Here is a 21,907-nt window from a genome sequence, read left to right on the forward strand (position 1 = left end):
ATTGAATTTTTAAATATATTTTAAATTATATTACAGATATTAACATCTTTTGTAATTTGAAAACAAATTTATCTTTTAGAATGTAAATTTTATACAAATACATTATATAATATTTTTTAAATAAATCATTTTAAAATGTAATTCTCAAAAGGTATAATATTCTAAATTAAACTACTCCAATTTGAATTTTGATTCATTTTTAATTGAATAAAATCAAATTTAATTTTGATAAAAAAAAAAAAACTAGCCTTAGGAAATCACACAGATAAAGTCATACGATAATCGTCACCATGAAGGGTCACACAAACAATAAGATAGGACGCATTGCATATTATCAAAACTCCACTAGCCATTAAAAATCATTCAGTCTTCTCCATGTGTGCTTCCCTGATATAGCAACAGAGAATGCTGCCAATAATAATCAATCAAATGAAAGCAAAAATTTCTCAATTACGCGGACACTGATCCCCACTCTCCCCTTCCCCGCGTGTCCTCCACTCACCAATAACCCAAAAATACACGTCTGACTGTGGGCCCCAACACCAGCATCCCCCAAATCCCAATTTGCCAAATCCTGGTTCCGCCTGCTGTATATATGATTACCCATATGGAATTCAGGATCAAGATCGCTTCTTTGATTTTGATTTGGGAATTTTTTCAGAGCTAATGATAACATACAGACACAGAAAAGGGAAGGAAAGGAAATACTTCTAGTTCAAGGGAAGGAAAAGTAAGCTGTGGTTGATCAAGTCAAGTCACCTCTTTCTCTGTGTATGCAGCAGAGTAAAGTAAGTAAAGGGTTTGGATTATTTCTAGAAATGGGAATGGGGAGAGAGGAAGGAAAGAGAGATGAAGGAGTTAATATATTAAGCTAATAAAGATGAATAATTGAGAATAATACTTGCGACTTAATTAGAAAGGTGGAACTTTCTCCTCATTTTCCTCTCCTAATTTCTCTCCCCATCTGCCATTTCTCTCAGCTTAATCACTCCCCTTTTATTTGTTTACAATTTTATTTCTTGATATTCATTGGCATCATTTATTTGCTTTCATTTTCATTTTAGCCTATATCTGTACAATTTTTTCTTTTGGCACAGTCTCCGTCCTTTTGCTGTGGGCTTTAATTTTTGGATTTCTCAATGTTTTGCTCTTTCTACGCGCAGATCTTATTTGTGCTTTTTCACAAATTACGGTTACGATCTCTATCTCACATCCAGCTTCTTTTACCGTGTTAATCTATTTATTTTTTTGGGTTGTTGTTTAATTGAGTTAGGGTTTCTGTGTATTTGGATCTATGCATGGACCTCGTAAGCTCCAACAGTTCTGCTTCACTTTTTTTAATTTAATGAATAATAGCATGGAAAATTAGGGTTTGTGTTATAATCTGGGTTGATTATAGCAAATTTGAGCTGATTCTAATTAAGAGGCAGTGTAGATTTTATCTGGGCGTTAATCAATGTATTGAATTTTGGATTTTGCCCTATTTTGTTCTTTTTTCAGGTATTCGGTTTTTACCCTTTTCTCAGCTCTTAGTTCATTCAGAAACTACATCTGAACTTCTCAAGGATTCCAGTTTTGGTAACTCGAAGATTTCAACATTGGGTTTTGGCATCTTGGTCCGATTCAGGTATTTAATTCTTTTGGGAGGTCTATTTTTCCATTTTTTGGCACTTTGTTCTCCTTTTTGAATTTTTCTAGTTTTTAGTACTTTAGCCCCTTGCTAGATTTCGCTTAATTGGGAAAAAGATTTTTCTTTTTGGTTGTCCTTGGTAGTCTTAATAGCATATTCTCTACTTTTTGGTGGCATATTCTACGCTATTTTGTAATATATCAAGTGTAGCGTAATTCAGTTTGCCAATTCAATATATATAATAATTAATGCCATATACTGCAATAAAGGACACCGAGATTTCCTTTTATAGACTGTTTGTGTAAACCAATTAAATTGCGTGTGATGAGTGTGTATACTTTCATGGCCTTGGAATCAAGAGTGTTATTACTTTTATTTTCAATTTATGGCTCATCCTTTCATGGTTTACTGGCTTCTGGATTGCGAATGAAGCATTTACTTCTGCAAATAAATATTATTACCTGTTTCTTCCTCCCCGCTCCCACTCTTTCTCCCTCTCAGTTTATAAGATCCATGCCTTTTAATACATTTGGTGCCCAAAACTTGAATACTATGTACTGTATCTCAATTCTGTGCTTAAATGTTTTTGCTACATCCTGAATCTTACATGCGTTGTTTCTTTTCAAGGTAGTTATCTATATATTATTCTTATGGCTGTCTTGATTCGCGTTATTTCCTTTTGTAGCGCAATTTTGTTTCCTCATGCTTTGGCTGCTTGTAGATTGTGTAATTGCGTAAAGCAGTATTATTCTTGCTCCACTTGTAGTTTGTCGTATTCCATAAAGAAATTGAATTGGGAAAATAATGAATGCATGGGAGGTGGAGTGCAAGTATTCCAAAAGATGTGCCTCTCATTCATTTGTGTTGATTAGTTTCTCATCTTCTTTTTGCTTCAAGTTCTTATCCTGCTGATTGAATGGTTATGAGCTGTGAGAGTGGCCGTGTGATTACAAGGAGATGAGTCGCACGACAAATGAGAGTGATGATGGGGTGCTCTCAAAGGATCAGACTGAATCTCCGTTGGCTGAGGAAGGTAGCTGCGGAGGAAGTGCAAATGGAGGAGTTGTGCTGAAGAAAGGGCCATGGACATCTGCTGAAGATGCAATTTTGATAGAATATGTGAAGAAGCATGGGGAAGGAAACTGGAACGCAGTTCAGAAGCACTCAGGGCTTTCCCGATGTGGTAAAAGCTGCAGATTACGGTGGGCCAATCACCTGAGGCCTAATTTGAAGAAAGGGGCCTTTACTCAAGAAGAAGAACAACTAATAATTGAACTCCATGCCAAGATGGGAAACAAATGGGCACGCATGGCTGCACATGTAAGTCTATTATTTGCATGTTGTGGTGTAGAAATAGTCCTTTTTTCTTTAGAGTTGTGTTGAATATTAATTTTAGTGGGAAATATAAATTTAGAACAGTTGAACCAAAATGTTCTCAACTATATCTACTTGAGATTTGTGAATAAAAATGTGATCTGGCATGGCCTAAATGCTTGTGTACAATTTTGTAATTGGAGCTTTCTTAAGCAACTGTGTTTCCATTTTAAGAGTTTTATTCTGCATTCTCAATTTAGAAAAATCAAGTTCTGGTGGCCAGAAATTTTCTTTTCTCTTATATACAGAAAACCTCTTTTTAATATTTATATTTTGCCCCTTCCTATGAGCAAGTTAGATGTAATGAAGATGGGTACTGCAGTTATAAATCTTCGTTTCTATAGATAATGGAAAACTGAGTAGAGTTGGGACCTTTCTTTTGACTGTGCTAAAGATTTCTCAATCAACATGTTGTAAATTTCTGAAGGGGGGGAAAATTGTTATTTGCTTCCTACATCTATGAAAAAGTTGTACTCAAAATTTAAACTAGAGGCGTTTCCCCCTGTTTTTTTTTTGTTAAGAAATATATAAATGAATATTTGAAAAAAAAAAAGAGGAGAAAATGCTGATACTTATGCAGTTCCTTGGAATATGAAGATTTCTATTCCTCTTGGGAAATAGATTCTGATCTTTCTGTTTTAGGACTTTGGCCCATGCTATTTTTCCCCTAGATTTTTCAGCATAAATGCATGTTTGCAAACCATCAAAGGATATTACATATTATAGTTTGATGCGTAAATACGTTACAATTATCTTTCAAATGAAAATTTTTACAATTTTCTATCTAGTTGTGTACAGCTTCTTTGCAACCATTCTCCATTTCGAGTTTCAAAGTTTTTGTTCTCAAAGATATATCACATTTCAACTAGTTATAATTTTGGTCTCTTTTACTTCTACCAGTTGCCTGGTCGTACAGACAATGAGATAAAGAATTACTGGAACACCCGAATTAAGAGGCGTCAACGGGCTGGCTTACCTCTTTATCCTCCTGAAGTCTCTTTGCAAGCATTGCACGAGAGCCAACGAGGCCTGAACATTAGTGGAATCAATAGTGGAGACAAAGGTCATCAAGATCTTTGTCGAACCAACAATTATGAGATACCTGATGTTATATTTGACAGTTTAAAGGCCAACCATGGCATCTCACCTTATGTTCCTGAACTTCCTGATATTACTGCAAGCAGCATGCTAATGAAAGGTTTGGGTTCTTCTCAATATGGTAGTTTCATGTTGCCAACAATTCATCGTCAAAAGCGTCTTCGAGAATCAACAACCTTAATTCCTGGTTATGGTGGCAGTGTAAAAACTGAATTCCCCCTGTTCGACCAGTTTCAGGGTAATCCTTGTGACAAAGTTGCTCAATCCTTTGGGTTGTCTTTTCCATTTGATCCTGATCCCACCAACAAGAACCCGCAGTCCTTTGGTGACAATCAAGGTAGCCATACCTTTGCAAATGGCAATTTCTCTGCTTCTAAGCCTGCCTCTGGGCTTGTGAAGATGGAGCTCCCTTCACTCCAATATCCAGATATAGATTTAGGTAGCTGGGGGACATCCCCACCACCTTTACTTGAAACTGTTGACACTTTTATCCAGTCTCCACCTATGGGGACAGTTGAGTGTTCTCCACGTAATAGTGGCCTTTTGGATGCTTTACTTCAAGAGGCTAAAACTCTAAGCAGTGGGAAGCATCATTCATCTGAAAAGAGTTCGAATTCATCTACTGTTACTCCTGGTGAACTTGCTGAAAGTTCTGCCCTGAATAAATGCAAGACAGAATGGGAAGACTATGGTGATCCCCTTTCCCCATTGGGTCATACTGCAACTTCTCTTTTCAGTGAGTGCACTCCTATGAGTACCAGCGGTAGTTCTTTGGACGAAACGCCAGTTACTGAGACCTTAACTGGTAAGCATCTTTCACATGTGGATTTAAGGTGGACGATACTTGTGATTCATGTGTCTAAAACATGGTTTCAGCTTTCTTGGTATTATTGAATTTGTTGTTTTAACTAGAGTTGTTGTCTTATTTATTTATTTTTGCAAGCAGTTGCACATTATTTAATAAATGGGTTCTTGTAGTGAGAGAACACATGTAGTTTTGATTTTCTATTTGCTACATTCTTTTTTATTCTTATAACTAAGTTCATTTTCCAATTTGGGTTTTGCTGCCTGTCTCTGATTCAAAATTTAGATGAGCACTCATAATCTGCACTTATTTTGGAAGACAATGCTTCAACTTATATTTGAATATTCTGCAGGTTGCAATGTGAAATCAGAACTGACTACTCGAGCTTGGAGTCCAGAAAGAGAGCAAGAAACCACTACACGATTGAACATCACTCGTCCTGATGCTTTACTTGCTTCTGATTGGATTGAACAGGATTCTAGTTATGTTAAGGATCAAGTCGTTATGACAGATAACATAGCAAGCCTTCTTGGTGATGATTTGAGCAGCGATTATAAGCAAATGTCTGCTGAAGCTTCTACATCAAATGAAGGATGGGGGCTGAGTTCTTGTGCATGGAATAACATGCCTGCAGTCTGTCAAATGTCTGAATTCCCATCAGAAAACTGCTATCTATCAAATTTATGAACTTTTGATACATTTGTTGCTTCATTCGTCTTGATGATATCTTCAATTTGGGCTGTCAGGTCTGTGCCTGGCACCTGCTTGACCAAGAAAAGGTCACTTGGGGCAAAACTTCAAGGTTGTTTTATTTGTGATTTTTGGTTTTTCTTGCTTTCTGAAACGGGTACTGCAAGTATGCCAACCTCGAACTTAATGAGGTATACAAATGCATGATGGGCTTTGTTAAATTTGTAGAACAACAATGCACTTCAACTCATGGTTTTTGGTCATTTGATGTAATGAATTTGTTTTGGATGCTATCTTTAGATATTGCAGTCATTTTCAACTGTTCTCAGGCTTACATTTAGTCTTTTGGTTGATATGCTTAAAGTGGATATAATGCTGCTCTATAAAATACTTTGAGAGATTGCATGTTCCTTAGCTATGAGAATGTGTCGAGCGGCTTCATTATTTGGATATTTTTTTTTCAAAAAATAACTAACAATATTTAATTAATAATCGTGCAGAAATAATAAATTTAAATAATTGAAATACCCGTACAATTTGAAGACAAATCACTAAAATAGGTTCTATCTTGACTGATACAATGTCAAAGCTTCCGATTGTACGTATGGGGTCTATACATGATTTTGCCCTGTTTGGTAGACATTTGATTGGGGCAATGCATTATTGAAACTAGTTTTTCAGAAAGCATAATTATAAAGCTTAAAACTTTAGGTACCATGAACTATTCCAAAGTCCAGGAATAATAACAAGATAATTAATTTGCGTTAATCATCCATTTGAAGTTAAAGGGGGATATCATATCTAAATGACAATCTCACCATGAAGCACTACATCTTATCTTGTGAACTTTCTCCACTGCCTGAGCCCTGAAGTTGGCCATTCATGAATCCTGAATGTCACTTATCCTTTTGTAGAAATGGCTACTGAATCGCAATGGAGGGGAAGGTGGAAGTCTTAGTGGGGATAATGACGGCAGCCTTACACTCATCTGACTCGTGCTGCTCGTTGATCCAGTTTTGACTGTAAAACTTGAATCATCATCCATTGAATCATATGATTCTGGAGTGCTACTTATTGAATTCGAGTGTACTGGTGAGTACCATCTGATTCCACATGAATCGTCTCTTTCCATCACATGATTTAAAGCATATACCACCTGCAAATGCAATGATAATAGATCATAAAAACATAACACAGATTGCGGACATGTACTATGTAGGATAAGTGATATACCTTATCCATAGTTAATCTCTTGTGAGGATCCTTGCTGAGACATTTTTCAGCCACACGAACCATCCAAAAGAGTTGATGCACATCGTGGGAGTCCAAGATCCGAGGGTCGATTAGATCTGGGTAGTTCTTTTCTTTTAACAGTGGCCTTGCCTGGACAGCAAAAAGAACAAGAACTAATGTAAGGATCTCCTGGTACATGTAACCGTTGTACATTGCATGGAATAATTTTTCCTATTAAAGGTGGTCACAGGCGAACTAGTAGATCTTATTGGTATTACCCATCCGACAAGACTTTTCCCTCCAAGGATCTTGTCTGTAGTCTTGAGTCCAGTGATTAGCTGCAACAGCACCACGCCAAACGAATAAACGTCTGTCTTGTTTGATACTCTCCCACATTCTGCATATTCTGGTGCTAAGTATCCTAGAGTTCCAACGACTCTGGTCTCCCATGAGTGGTCTGAATCATCATGTTGAGTTCTTGCAAGACCAAAATCTCCAAGCTGAGACATTTTGAACTTGTGAGATGAATTATCATTGATAGTTCTTGCAGGTGTAAGAAAGTATTTGTTTTTTTTTTTTTTTTTACCAATGCTTCATGATCATGGGTGATGAGGATGTTGTTTGGCCTCATATCTCTGTGGATGATGTTGTTTTCATGCAGATATTGCAAGCCTTTTGCAGCTCCCAAAGCTATTTTCATCCTCTTTTCCCAACTGAGCGGTCTGCGGCTATGTTCTGCAAAAAAGTTACCAAATAAATAACACTTAAATTAGGCTTATGTGATGAATTAGATTCTGCGATGTTCCATTCTTACTTGAGAGATGTTGATCCAACGAACCATTGCAGACATATTCATAAACAAGCAGCCTATGGCTTCCTTCAGCACATGAACCTAAAAGCATCACCAAATTCTCATTTCTAGCTTTGCTTAGTACATTAACTTCAGACTTGAATTCCTTCTCTCCTTGGAAGCTAGCACTTTTGTGTTGCTTTACAGCTATTTTCAGCCCACCAAGCTCTCCTCTGTAAACAGTACCAAAACCACCTTCAGATAGAAAATTCTTGGGGGAAAATCCCTCAGTAGCAGCATGAAGCTCTGCATAAGTGAAGTCTCTCTTCCATCCAATCCTTGGTCTCCTGTTCTTGCAAATTGAACAAATGGAATTTAGGAACAGTTCATCTGTTGGACCCCCTCCCATCCAATCATCATACTTTCTGTTGTGTTTGTGTTCATTTGGGCTTTCTGCAGTTGCCTCTTTTTGACCTCCATGATGAACATTGTTCTCTGCATTTGAAAATGGGGATTGCTCTTCACCAGTTTCTTTTTCAGTATATGTGTACTCTTCTTCTTGATAACTGAAGGAGGAATGCTTTGTATCTATTAGACTTGAAGTTGAAGTAGTAGCTGTCATGGCCTGATCACTTGAGGACTTAGAAAAAGGAGTCGACTGGCTATGGCTTCCACGAGAGATATCTTCACTGCGATCAACGTATACTTCTTTGCTGGAGCTGAACTGTGGAGCTGTCAAGTGATCTGAAGCAAGAATGAGTTATATATATTGGAAATTCAGGTTCTTTTGGGAATCAAATGCAAATGCAAATGCTTACTCTGGGAAGAGACTCTTTTCCTTGGGCTTCCTGGAATCATTTCATCGTATCTGACTTGAGTTCTGGTCTGAGTTGTTTTTTCTGGAGGTTTGATTGTGTTTAGTCTTGATTTTGGTTGTCTGAGTACTTCAATAGTGTTGTCACGCTTCATCCTTGATATCCCACATTGGAGCCTCTCCATGAAGTATTTCTTGTCTTTCTTCATTTGCCTTAACGGACACACTACATTATAATATATTCTAACTCGAATTTGAATTTGAGTAGTTGCATTAGCATGTGTGGTTTAAGTGAATACTTAAAATTTGGACAGACCTGTCAAGAACCACCCATGTTGCCTTCAATGTTCTGGCAGCTTTTAATGCAACCACCTTTGGAGTAGGTCCCGGACGTACCTCTATACGAAACTCAATCTAACAAATTTCATGCATGAATTGATCCCATCAGTCATTTCCCTATCCTTACGCTTTGAAATCAAATATCAATTTTTTCTTTAAGAATTTGGAAATCCAAAAAATAAATTTGGAAATAATAGAATTTTTATGAAAGTTTAACCAGCTGACCTGTTCCACTTCGCAGTGCTTAGAGATTCTCACAATTTCTACATTGGTAGAGTACTCATTTATCTTCTTGGCAACTTCTTCTTCAATATACTTTGGATTCACCCCAAAGATCGAACTGGAATCCACCTTTACCTTGTATCCCACTGTAAACATCACCAACAAAAGTTAATTTGTTTGGGGAAAAAGAAAACAGTTAGGAACAGTAGTTTACCTTAGATATTAAAATATTTTATATTACTATTATATATAATAATATAAAATTATTTTATAAAGTAATATATTTTTTATATGAATTCATTCCATTTATTATATAAACTAATATAAAATTATTTTATAAAATAATATTTTTTTTTATGTAAATTCATTCTGTTTATCAAGAAAAGTAAAATATATTGAAAGGAGCATATATATTTAGATTTCGATAGTGAAATTATTGATGGACAGTGAATATATCTTAATATTTATTTTATTTATTGGGATTCAAAATAATATAAAAAAATTATTAATTAAATATATAACATATCACTATAAAACAAAAGTATAACTATGGAGGAAAATTAAAATTTTAACTAATATATATGATTTTCAATTTTAAAGTAAAAAATTTAAAGACTAAATTTCAATAGTGGTGGATAAGGATGGATAATGGTGGCGGCAACAGTGGTGGTGGTGATAGTGGAAAAAAATTACTTGATTCAAAAAATTATTTGAATCAAAGAATTTGAACATTTGAATAACACTCATTTAACTTTTAACAGTTCAAAATAATTGAGTTGATTGACAAAAATTATGTAGGCATAATCCATATTAAATATAAAGAAAATAATAAATTTTTTAAAAATACTAGCCAATTAAAATTGAAGGAGATAGAATCATATGAAGAAAATTATGCTAGTGATTTTATATAAAATGTACATATAAAAATTTATTTTCTAATAAATGAAGAGATTAAAATCATTATAATTATAATTATTAATATAATAAATTATAATAATTCAGGTAATTTAGTTATTGAAAGTTTGTAATGCGTGATTTAAAGTATTATAAATTTTGTTTTATTTTTATTATATTTTAATTATTTATATTTATTTTTTATAAATTATTTAAATTAATAAAATTTTAATTTGCATAATATTTTATGCAATTCTATTAATTTTTTTAATTATTTTATATGCTTTATTATAATTAATATTTTTATAATAATTTTAATTAATTATATATATATGAGAAATGAAAAAGCTTTAAGCTTACTGATAATATTCGTCTTTCTCATGCCATGAACGAAATGAAAACAATCATATATGTAAATCTTACTGAGTTTTCCAGGTAGATAACGTACTAGGATTATTAACCTGGTGAAGAACTCCAAAGAGTATAAGAACATCTCCAGCCTTAAATGAAAAGTTCTCAAGCAGCCATATGATCGCGCTGGGGCTAATATCCCTTGATGCATCTTGGACCACCACAACTCTTTGAGGTTGAGACATGATGACTTATGCAGACTGTTGGAGAGCTCGCACTAAAACTTGTCTGGATGATCTTGTTCTCAAAGAACATTACACACTACGTACAAGGATTTAAAATACAGGTTTTAATTTTCTATGCAATATTCCTGATGAGAAATGGACGAGTTCAAGAGGCAGCAGAAAGAAAAAGAAATTTCAGAAATGAATTCTATTGCATCAATGCTGTATTTATATAAAACAGGCAATGAAAGGAAAGATTCTAGACAAAGGGATGAGTGGTGAATCCAAGGTATATATAAATATATTAATGATAATCACTATGCTTGTTTTGATACAGTTGTTGTCTGCAAATCACAGGAGGAGATTGTGATGGGTACTGATAATCACTAGGTTTTTACGAGGAGGAGTTTCTTTGCAGGCAAGTGATTTTGTTAATTAATTGTAGGCTTTGTTGGGTTCCTGACACTGACCTTGCCTTCATCCAGCCTGACATTTGAAAAAACAGCTGATTGAGAGGCTGCTCTTGCAGTTGTTTTCTAAAAAACCTTTCTGCTGTCCTTGGTATTTGTCTTCCTTGCTTAAGTTGCCGATAATGATTAACACCGTCTAATTTAAACACCCATTTGTAATTATTCAATACCCGCTTATAATAACCGTTGGACAATTGATAACCACCGGCTTTACACCACCTTTTTTGATCTAAGTCAAGACCCGCAAGAGTAAATTAGGTTCAGAGTTCGAAAGGACTTTAGACACATGACAAGCTGGGTCATGCATGATCCCAAACCCGAAAAAAAGGAAACCAGCCCGATGGGTCATGCATGAGTCCAAATCCGAAAAAGAAAAAACTAGCCCGATAATGGGACATGATGAGAAGCAAACTGGTCTAATTCTCTCGCAGCCTCTTTGCATGCTTACGGAAAAGCATTAAATGGCGCCTTGACTTACACTACTGTAAGTACTATAGTCACCATAATTGAGAGAAAGAAATAGAAGGAGAAAGAGATCATTATCGTGGATCAAGCTTAGCCATATTTGTTTATTAACAATAAGTATGCAACAACACCAAATGGTTGACTGCCTTCAATACCCAATTGAGTTACAGGCAATAATTACTTAATTAATCCTCTCAATACATAACAGTAACCAACAAGTTTAGTTAATAAAATAAAGCAATTACTAACAAAAAGAGAAAAATATCCATAGATAAGAGAGACTCCATTAACATCCATTCTCAGTCCTGTCAATTAACAATGACAAAACTGCCTAGCCAGCTTAGTCCGGTGGTTCCATACTCCAATTTCCTAATTAAAAAAGTTATTAAATTACCAATAATAAAACTAATACTGAGGCGAAGTTATTCTCATACATAACAACTAGGCGAACAAAACAAATATACCCAACAACACCAACGTATGCTGTAGAATCAGCTGTAGAAGGAAAAGCAAATCATTTATCAGCCAAAGCTTCTTCAGAAGAATAATGTCGACTTGACCTATAATCAAACAGATGTTGTGCATAGTTTACAGTAATCACAAACAATATCTAACTGCAGATGGAGTTGTTTAACTTAAAACAAAGTCATAAATGCAATCAAAAATCAAAACTCAAACAAATCTTCAACCTACCTTCCCGCGACAATTTCTCAAACTTTAATAATTTGGCACGTTGAATAAACATCAGATATGTTCTGATAAGGGCGCCAGATAATAGAGACACTTGTAGTATTGATATTCCTCCCATCATAGAAGAAATCAAAGCATCAAGCCCAGTGTGAAGTAGTCCCATAAGACACAATTTTGGTCGGCAAAAATATTTTCTTCATCACCCACCTCGCAAAAGCTTCTGAGGACTCATCAGGCTTTTCTGTTTCTTGATGCTTGAAACTGGGTAGTTTGCTTGGATCATTTTGGGATTTCTCAGGATCTGAAGAGCTTGACAAATATCTAGGTTTTTGATTTGTTATATGGGTATAAATACTTGAACTCAAGGGTTTTGTTGAAGTCATTTCCTTGTTCTTCACATCAGGGATTTGGGTTCTCTCTCTAATAAATGTTGAAAAATATCTGGACATTTCCATTTTTGACAGGGTAAAACCATGTTTATTTTGATTGGAGGGGTTTTGCTGCTGAGAGAATGGAGAAATGGAGTAATGAGCACAGAATCTAAAGCCATGGTTTTGGGTTTCTTGAGAGGTGAAATGAAAAGGAACAGAAGACATTATATAAAATTATTTTACCAGCTTAGAAGAGAGCCTTCGTGATATCAAAAAAGAAGACCTGCTCTTTGTGGAGTCATTTCCTTGTTCTTCACATCAGGGATTTGGGCTCTCTCTCCTAGAAATGCTGAAAAGAGTCTCGACTTTGACGGGGTATTTTGATTGAAGGGGTTTTGCTGGTGGGAAAATGGGGAAATGGAGGAATGTGACTGAGGACAGAATGTAAAGCCATGGATTTGGGTTTCTTGAGAGATGAAATGAGAATAAACAAGAGAAGAAGGAGAGAGTTTTAACAGCTTAGAGGAGAGCCTACGCGATATCAGAAAGGAAGACATCCTCTTGCTTGCTTGAAGAATTCTTTTCTTTTGTTTTTCTTTCTCAAATGCTTGGAGAATTAGTTTTAAGTACGATGCGCTCCACGTGATCTTTACTCCCTGCAACTTTTTTGCCGTTGGGAGTTTACGATATAAATTATAAATTAAAATAATATAATGGGCCTTTTTATCAATTCAGGGTCAAAAAACTTTAAAATAAAAATATTTGTGAATTTATAGTTGGAGTATTAGGTGACAGTGGAAAAATTTATTTGCATTAGTGTTTAGTTCCGTTTAAAGTGACACCTGAATTATTATTTAATTTTTTTTTTTTCATTTTTTAGAATAAACTAACGCCAATGATAATAGCGCTAGACTATTATTTTGTTTTATATTTATTTTTAAGAATGGCCGGCGTCACGGTGAGTGTGAGTGGCGCGAGGCTTTTATTTTTTTTATTTTTTTTTTAATTTTTTTAATTATTAAAATATTATAATTATATTAATTAATTAATATATTATTTTTATATTATATTAATTTAATATTTATATTTATATTATATTTTTTATTAAAATAAATTTTTTATAATATATTTTATTAATTTTAATATATTTTTATAATAATATTCTAATTAAATAATATTAATTATAAATTTATTTAACTATTATTAAATATATAAAAAAAAATTGGATTAAATAATTAATAAAAAATATTAATTAATTAATTAATATAAATATTTAAAATTTTAAAAATTAAATTTATTTTTATTGGATTGTGACTCGTATATAATCACATAATAATATTAATGGTCCTAATATTTTAGAGAGTATGAAATATAATATAATAAATTTAATATAATAAAAAATATAATATAAAAAATTTATTATAATAAAAAATATAATATAAAAATTTAATTATTATATAAAAAATATAATATAAATAAAATTATTAAATTAAGATTATATAAAAATAATATATTAATTCATTAATATAATTATAATATTTTAATAATAAAAAATTAAATCATGGCTTAATCTCTTACAAATAAAATAAAAAAATAAAAAATGGAAAAAATAAATAATAACTTAGAGTGGCGGAATGTATTTATTTTTTTAATTATTAATATATTATAATAAAATATCTATATTATATTAATTTAATAATATTATTTATATTATATTTTTATAATAATAAATATTTTTTATAATTTTAATATATTAATATTTAATAAATTATAAAATTAATATTATATTGTGATTAGAGATATAAAAATAATTCGGTTGGAATTAGATATATAAAAATAATTTAATAATATTATATATATTTATTCAGTATTTTTTATTATTTTAATAAATTAATACAATAATACTATTTTATTATTTTAATAAATTAATACCGTAAAACTATGATTAAATAGTATCAGTAATTTTTTAATTATATAATAATATTATTTTATAACTCTAAAAATGACTAAAATCAGTTATAAATAATTATCATATTTTATAAAAATATTTTTAATATATAAAAATATTATAAAAATTAATAACAAATAGACTGTATATAAAAATATTTAAAATTATAATATTATTATTATATAAAAATACTGAATTATTTATAATTTATCAAAAAAAAATAAATTAATTAATTAATTTGATCGCATGATAAATTAATTAACAGTATAATTTTATTTTATCTAAATATTAATATATATTTTATATATTAATATTTAATATATTTTATTATTAATATTTAAACTAAAAATATTACTGACTCTATATAATTTCAGTGTTATAAAATTAATATTATTATGTGATTATGTACATTATCATAAAATTAATATTATTCTGTGATTATGTACGACTGCACAATAGCAGTCTAATAAAAATAAATTTAATTTTTATAATTTTAAATATTTATATTTATTTATTTATTTTTTTATTAATTATTTAATTCAGTATTTTTATATATATTTAATAAAATATTATTATAAAATATTATTTTAATAAAATTAATAAAATCTATTATAAAATATTATTATAATAAAAAATATAATATAAAAATAATATATTAATTAATTAATATAATTATAATATTTTAATAATTAAAAAAATTTAAAAAAATTATGATCTAGCGCCACTCACAATGTCAAGCCATTAACTTTTTTAATTTATTTTTAAGAATGGTCTGGGTCCTTGTGAACGGCGCCAGACCATTCTAAAAAATAATAAAAATAAATAAATAATTAAATAATAGTCTGGTGCCATTTTAAGTGGCGCTAAGTTCTGGCGCCCGTCAAACAGGCGCCAAGCAAGCTTTTCGGCTGTCACCTGACACCCCAATTCCAAATCCGTAAATATTTTTATCTCAACCCTAAATACATAAGTAAAAACTCTTCCGCCCCTAAATTGGTAAAAAATCCAATATAATAATTATATTCTAAAATAAATATATACACTTTTTTTAAAAAAAATTTAAATTATATTTAAAATTTAAACAAATAATCTATTAAAAAAGTAACAAATTTTTATTACTCATATTAGGATTCACATAACATAGTTATCAAATTTATATGTCAATCTCATGGCATGATCCAACTACCCCAATTAACGAAATTCAAGTTGTTTTATGTATATAAAATTTTGAGGAAAATTACTGTGATTTTATGTTTTTTTTTAAGTCTAAGGTTTGAGATTAAATTTGTATTAAATTAATTTTTGTAATTATCATAATATTAATAAATAAAGACTTTTTATTTTGTCATAATTAATTTCTGCTTACGAAACATTAATTATTATATTAGAAATAATTTTTAATTATAAATGTAGATCTCATTTAAAATAAAATTTAAAATTATAAATATTAAAAATTTATCTTTCAAGTGTCCTCTTCTTAATTACTTTCTCATTCTACATTTTAAAAACTAATGTAATACCCGGCTTGAGTCCGGTATCGGAATTCCGATCTATGTAATACCCGGCTTGAGTCCGGTATCGGAATTCCTGTAGACCGGCAGAATCTCAAGTGTCGGAACCCTCGAGAAGGGTAAAGCATAAGTGTTCATGTGTTTGTAAGAGTTTTGAAGGATTTAAAGTGTTAAAGGAAATTAGTTTTGAAAGAAAAGCAACAAGGGAGAAATGCAAAGGTTCGGCCGCCGAAGGTCACTTTCGGCCGCCGAACATTGCATGGTTTCGGATTCACGTTCGGCTGTCGAAGGTGGTCTGGCCAGCCACCTATAAAAGGGCCAAGGGTCGGTGGAAGGAGGATATTTCTCCTCCACTTGCAGCCAGAGGTGAGTTCTAGCCTCTCCCACGTTGACTTTCATGTTTTTCATGATTTTCACCAAATCTTTCAAGGGTTTTAAGAGTTGTGGTGTGTTTTGAAGGTTTTGAGCAAAAATACCAAGTTTGGAAGTTTGGAGCTTTGGAAGAGATTTTCTCCATATCTCCACGTTAGGATCACTCATCCTCAAGTTCTTAAGGAGGTAAGAGTTGATCCTGAACTTCTTTAATGATTTTTGAAGGTTTTATGGGAGTTGGATGGGTAGTGTGCATGATTAGGTTTTAGGTGAGTTTTTGGGAGATGTTTGTGTTCAAGCATGTTAAGTGTTGTTTGATGTGTTTGTTTGAGGTTATAAGAGAGTGTTAGCCCTCTTTATGCATGTTTTATGGTATGTGCTAGTTGGGAGTAGTTGCTATGCATGTTGGGTAACTTTTTGGGGGAGTTTGCATGAAACAGAGTAGGGTTCTGTCCACTGGGCAAAACCAGGTTTGGCCGCCTAAGGGAGGTTCGGCCGCTGAACCCCTTGTGGAGGCAGTTTCGACTGCCAAAGCATGCCCCCGAAAGCTAGGCTTTCGGTGTAGAAAGGGGCATTCGGCCGCCGAAAGATGAACTTCGGCCGCCGAAAGAGTGTGAGTTTCGTCTCTGGAGAGAGGTTTCGGCCGCCGGACCAGCCGCCGAAAGTGCCCTGTCCAGCTTTCTTTTGCATGTTTTATGTGATTGTTTTAGGATCTTTTAGAGGGCTTTTGGGGAGTTTCTTAGAGATGTTCTTGAGTTAGTTTGATCCCTCATTTGAGTCCACCTGTGTAGGAACGGACCAGAGGAATCAGGGAGGTCAGCAGTGAGTACTGCTTCAGAACCTGCAGAGTTAGCACAGAGTCAGCCAGAGGTGAGTAGAACTAACTTTAAGGTTTAATATGAGAAATGACGATTTTCATCATATTTCATGCATCATGAATATATTCTAGGCTGAGTGCATTAGTGATGACGAATATGACGCATTACATCTATCCTTGTACTTGGCACTGCTCCTTGTACATTGCTTCTATGCTACGGTGCGGACACAGGTTTGGATGCAATAGCCCTCGCAGGAAAGACCTGGAACAGCCCTAAGGGGACTAGGCACAGGGTACTTCGGTACTAAATTGAGATGCAGTCCTCAGAGCTCCTTCGTGGGCTGGACACAGTTAGAGGGAGTGTTGATCCGTCCGGCTGAGATGATGTGATTTACTTGTGATATGATGCATTCCATGAGAGCATGTTTTATAACCTGTTCTTTTATTACTGTTCTACTCACCGGGCTGTAGTAGCTCACCCCATTCCCCTAACCCCAGTTTTGCAGGTTCAGAGTTCAAAGGGAAGTCAGCAGGGTACAGGAAGAGTACAAAGTATTGTAATAGCTAGTGTGGACATGTATTGTAAAGAGATAGTGTACAGTGTATAGACTTGTGCTTGACTTATAAGAGTTGTAATCCCTTTGTGTATTCACATGATCAGTTTATGTTTACATATTTTCATTGTATGTATATGAGAAAACCAGGCTTAACATTATGAGTTTTATCCGCCTAGAGCAATGAGGAGCTCTAGTAGGGATTGTTATAGAACCGAGATAGTGCATGCACAGGTTAAGCCTTGGAAGGAAGAAAAGTTTTATGTTTTTACAGAAAATGTATGATCATGTATGGGATGTCACAGGTATACAGACAGTATAACAGGCTTACTACGGGTCCCGGCGACCTTAAGTCGATCTGGATCCTAGTGCCGGTAGCAGTTCGGTTTTCGGGCTGTTACAGATTGGTATCAGAGCCCTAGGTTCATATGGTCGGACCTATAGAGATAGAGTTGGGCTCAGAGAGGTATAGTTGGTCAAGCACAATAGGCAAACATGTCCACTAGGATAGGCTGTTGAGTCCTGTCTTTATGATGTTGTGGAATGCCATGATTCATGCATGTGCATTATTTTTTTTATGAGATGTGTGCTTATGTGCTCTGTTATGTGTTGTTTTCCAGAGAGTTAAGATGCGAGGAACTCGTCGATCCGCAAGATTGACTGGAGTCCCACCTGAAAGTGAGGGTATAGCTGCTCGTCCACCTGCATTGCCAAGGGCAAGATCTCACAGGTCAAGCAGGGAGGGAACGTCAAGAGACCCTAGAAGGTCTTTTGACGAGAGCAGAAGAGGAATAGATAGAGGGGGAAGATCAGAAGAAGAGAGAGTGGCTATGGAGGAGGCTCAGAGTAGAGATGAAAGTATGGGTGTAGGAAGGTCAGAAGAAGGTATGCGGGAGTCTCAGGGAGGCGCACAGGCCTCGGGGTTTGGCTATCCACCCTTTCCACAGGGCCCAGGGTATCTGATGGGAGGCACGTCGGATTACTCCAGCTTCGCCCCATATCCACCCTACATGCCCTATATGCCCTATCCTTCCTTCTATCCACCATATCACATGTATCCACCCCCACCTTTTCATCCAAGTCCAGCACAGCCGGAAGCATGAGAAACAGTACCTCCACCACCACCACCTGAACCAGTAGCCCCTGTTGTGGAAGCACAGCAACCCAGTTCTTCAGGGGGAAACAAAGTGAAGATGACCGAGTACTTAAAGTTGGATGCTCCTAAATTCAACACGGGAGATGATCCCTTTGAGTATCTTAGTGCGGTCAGAATGATAACCAGTGAGTTGGGAGCATATGATAGCAGAGCCATTGAGATGGCAGGGTTCACATTAAAGTGCAAGAAAGCCAGAGAATGGTTCAAGAATTATGTGGACCCGAGAATTGACAGTATGACATGGGAAGAGTTCGCCAACGAATTTGCTGGGTGGGCTTTTCCTGACAGTTCCAGGGAGCTAAAGGTTGTGGAGTTTGAACAGTTGAGACAAACGGAGGAGATGAGCGTTGATGAGTATACAGATAAGTTCCTGGAATTGTTACCATACGTGGGTCAGGTGTATGAGACTGATCAGAAGAAGGCAAAGAGATATGCCACGAGGCTTCATTCCAGGTATTTCTCCTTGATCCTTCACGCGGAGAAGGAGAGTTTCCACTCCATTGTGGATGCTGCTAGGAAGATGGAGGCCAGTTGTAATACCCGGCTCGTTCAGGCATCGGACTTCCTCCCGTCAGGTGGAATCTCGGATGTCGGATTCGGTTGGCGGGGCATTGCACGGGACACTGACGGTTTTACAAGGTGTTAGCAAGGTTTTCGAAAATGGTTTTAAGTGTTTTATGGTTTTGAAAGGAAAGGGAAGGAGTTTTGAAGAGAAAAGACCAATGAGGCAGCCTGCAGGTTCGGCCGCCGAAGGTCATGTTCGGCCGCCGAAAAGGCTATAGGTTCGGCTTCCTAAACTTCACGTTAGGCCGCCGAAGGTTGCATGGTTTTGCATGCAGTTTCGGCAGCCGAAGGAAAGGCGGTTGGCCACCTATTTAAGCCCCTTTGACCGGCCATGGAGGGTGTTGGACGCTCTCTTGGTAGGCAAAGGTGAGGTTATGCTCTTCTGGGGAGGTTTTCATGGTGTTTTCCTCAAATCTTGTAAGGTTTTCATGAGTTTTTACTTGGGTTTGAAGGTTTTGAGTAACAAGAGGAAGGTGTGGAGCTTGAAGCTTGAGGAGCTTGGTTTCTCCATGTTTTGAAGCTAGGATCACACCAGCCAAGAGGTAAGTGTTGATCCTTATGTTTTATAGTGTTTTCAGCAAGTTTTATGGAGGGAAAGGGAAGAGTTGCATGGTGAAGTGTAAAAGGAGGTTTTTGAGGGTTTTTATGCATGAGTATGTTTATGTGTTATGGGTGTTGTTTGTTGGGGTTTTTAGGTAGTTTTGGACCCCTTTGTGCATATCTTTGAGTATATGCTTGCTATGTGTGTTGAGATGCATGGTGAGTGAGGTTTGGGGGAAGTTGTGCATGAGGTGAGCGAGGTTCTGCCTAACTGGAGAACCCAGCTTCGGCCGCCGAAAGAGGGTTCGGCCGCCGAACGTGTTGAGGAGGTGGTTTCGGCTGCCTAAACCTGCCCCCGAAGGATTGGACTTTCGTCTCTGGAGTATGGTTTGGCCCCCGAAGCTTGCCCCCGAAGGCTTCGGCCGCCGAAAGAGGAGATTCGGCCGCCGAAGGTATGCGAGTTTCGTCGCTGGACAGGGTATTCGGCCGCCGAACCTGCCGCCGAACGTGTCCTGCCCAGCCTTCTTTTGCATGTTCTAAGTGATTGTTTTATGAGCTTTTAGAGGGGTTTTGGGAAGTTGTTTATGAGTCGTTTAGCGTATGTTTGACACCTCATTCGAGTCCATTTGTGTAGGATTGGACCCGACAGTTCAGGGAGGTCGTCAGGATTAGCAGTCGCAGAGTCAGTACAGGTTCTGCTAGAAGAGCAGAGGTGAGTAGAACTAAACTTAATCCTTTTCTTAAAGAAACAGAATGCTTGTAGCATAGGTCATGCATCATGGATGCCATGCTATGTATTAGGATGCTTGCATTAGAATCACGAAGTTGGTGCATTGCTTTATTCAGTGATAGTGGGAATTAGACCAAGGCGACATCAATAGCCCTTAGAGGGAGTTTTGAGGTCATGTCTAATTCCAGATGGTTGGACCCAGGCGACAGCAATAGCCCGTCGAGGGAGTTTTGCTGTCATGTCCAATCCATGATGTGGAATGTATGTGTTGTGTTGCATTTTCATAAAGGATGTGTATGAATGAACTATTTTCAGTGTTTCTACTCACTGGGCTTTATAGCTCATCCCATTCCCTTAATCCCAGTTTTGCAGGTACAGGGTTAGCTGGGGAAGTCAGAAGCATCAGAGTGTTGGCTTCAGTATGTGTGTCATAGTTTAGTGTGGACATGATGTAAAGTAAGGAGATATGTATTACAGATGTAATAGACAGTCAGATAGTGTGCTTGTGGTTTAGAATGTGCCTTGCCTATAGTATGTTTATCCCTTGTATATGCATGTATCCTGTTTTCAGTTTCTTGATGAGAAATGAGTCGAGCCAGGCTTAATAAATGTTGTGTTTCGAAAACCCAGTGAATTATAACTGTGAGGGAAGACAGGGATTAATTCCTTTGACCCAAGACCAGTGCAAAGGAAAGACCAGGTTTGATTCCTGTGATCCACAGAGTAGACCATTAGAGAAGACCAGGTTTGATTCCTGTGACTCTATGGTAGCCAAGTTAACTTATGATATACTGACCCGTACAGAGTGGGTTCTATGCTGCAGAGCGCATAGGGTATGGAGGTTACTTGGTAAAGCATCACTGGTGTGTTATAGATAGCCTGAGGGCTAGCTCAGATTAGTATATCTGAGTAGTTTGGTTCATATGCTAGGACCTACAGAGAGTGTTTTAAAGGTTAAGTCTGGTTGTTTTTACAGAAAAGTTTTAACAGTTAATAGTCCAGTCGGATCATGTATGGGATTTTAACAGGTACACAGAGTTCATAGCAGGCTTACTACGGGTCTAGGCGGCCTTAAGCCGATCTGGATCCTAGTGCCGAGCAGTTTGGGCCGTTACAGAGAGGGTACCGGTTTCCGGGCTGTTACAGATGGTATCAGAGCATAGGGTCTCCTAAGTACGGTGTGTTGAGCATGTTTGCTCAGGATTAGAGAGATCCCACATCGGAAGGAGATTGATTTGAAGTCATAGTGAGGCAA

The 21,907-nt window shown here is 35.6% G+C and overlaps 2 protein-coding genes across 8 annotated transcripts; one reads left to right on the forward strand and one right to left on the reverse strand.

Moving 5' to 3' along the window:
* Positions 1-504: 504 nt before the first annotated feature.
* Positions 505-5,916, forward strand: LOC110613596 (transcription factor MYB33). 5 transcript variants are annotated; one of them, XM_043955902.1, is made up of 5 exons: positions 505-1,192; positions 1,501-1,627; positions 2,528-2,950; positions 3,905-4,907; positions 5,260-5,916. In XM_043955902.1, exons 3-5 carry the CDS (start codon positions 2,588-2,590, stop codon positions 5,592-5,594), a joined length of 1,701 nt encoding a protein of 566 aa, XP_043811837.1. In that variant the 5' UTR covers positions 505-1,192; positions 1,501-1,627; positions 2,528-2,587; the 3' UTR covers positions 5,595-5,916. The 5 variants fall into 5 exon arrangements, with proteins under 5 accessions (XP_043811837.1, XP_021610506.1, XP_021610505.1 ...); XM_021754814.2 differs by having other exon boundaries at positions 505-788; XM_021754813.2 differs by having other exon boundaries at positions 506-788; positions 2,316-2,950.
* A 217-nt stretch (positions 5,917-6,133) lies between these two features.
* Positions 6,134-13,079, reverse strand: LOC110613597 (inactive protein kinase SELMODRAFT_444075-like). 3 transcript variants are annotated; one of them, XM_043955899.1, is made up of 11 exons: positions 12,093-13,079; positions 11,864-11,959; positions 10,338-11,768; positions 8,999-9,141; positions 8,751-8,848; positions 8,439-8,647; positions 7,645-8,364; positions 7,417-7,565; positions 7,109-7,330; positions 6,831-6,980; positions 6,134-6,753 (listed from the first exon to the last, which is right to left on the reverse strand). In XM_043955899.1, exons 3-11 carry the CDS (start codon positions 10,483-10,485, stop codon positions 6,478-6,480), a joined length of 2,115 nt encoding a protein of 704 aa, XP_043811834.1. In that variant the 5' UTR covers positions 10,486-11,768; positions 11,864-11,959; positions 12,093-13,079; the 3' UTR covers positions 6,134-6,477. The 3 variants fall into 3 exon arrangements, with proteins under 3 accessions (XP_043811834.1, XP_043811833.1, XP_043811832.1); XM_043955898.1 differs by having other exon boundaries at positions 10,338-11,894; XM_043955897.1 differs by having other exon boundaries at positions 10,338-11,959.
* Between the last annotated feature and the right edge of the window lie 8,828 nt (positions 13,080-21,907).

This window comes from Manihot esculenta, chromosome 4 (assembly GCF_001659605.2).
Source record: "Manihot esculenta cultivar AM560-2 chromosome 4, M.esculenta_v8, whole genome shotgun sequence".
Taxonomy (NCBI): domain Eukaryota; kingdom Viridiplantae; phylum Streptophyta; class Magnoliopsida; order Malpighiales; family Euphorbiaceae; genus Manihot; species Manihot esculenta.

What these genes read in the sequence shown, in the direction of transcription:
- LOC110613596 (XM_043955902.1), top strand. Translation starts at nt 2,588, where the DNA reads ATGAGTCGCACGACAAATGAGAGTGATGATGGGGTGCTCTCAAAGGAT. An exon ending in GGGCACGCATGGCTGCACAT is followed by an intron (nt 2,951 to 3,904) that starts GTAAGTCTATTA and finishes TACTTCTACCAG; the next exon opens with TTGCCTGGTCGTACAGACAA. An exon ending in AGTTACTGAGACCTTAACTG is followed by an intron (nt 4,908 to 5,259) that starts GTAAGCATCTTT and finishes AATATTCTGCAG; the next exon opens with GTTGCAATGTGAAATCAGAA.
- LOC110613597 (XM_043955898.1), bottom strand. Translation starts at nt 10,485, where the DNA reads ATGTCTCAACCTCAAAGAGTTGTGGTGGTCCAAGATGCATCAAGGGAT. An exon ending in AGCACTGCGAAGTGGAACAG is followed by an intron (nt 8,849 to 8,998) that starts GTCAGCTGGTTA and finishes GAAATTTGTTAG; the next exon opens with ATTGAGTTTCGTATAGAGGT. An exon ending in GGAAAAGTCTTGTCGGATGG is followed by an intron (nt 6,981 to 7,108) that starts GTAATACCAATA and finishes TTTGCTGTCCAG; the next exon opens with GCAAGGCCACTGTTAAAAGA.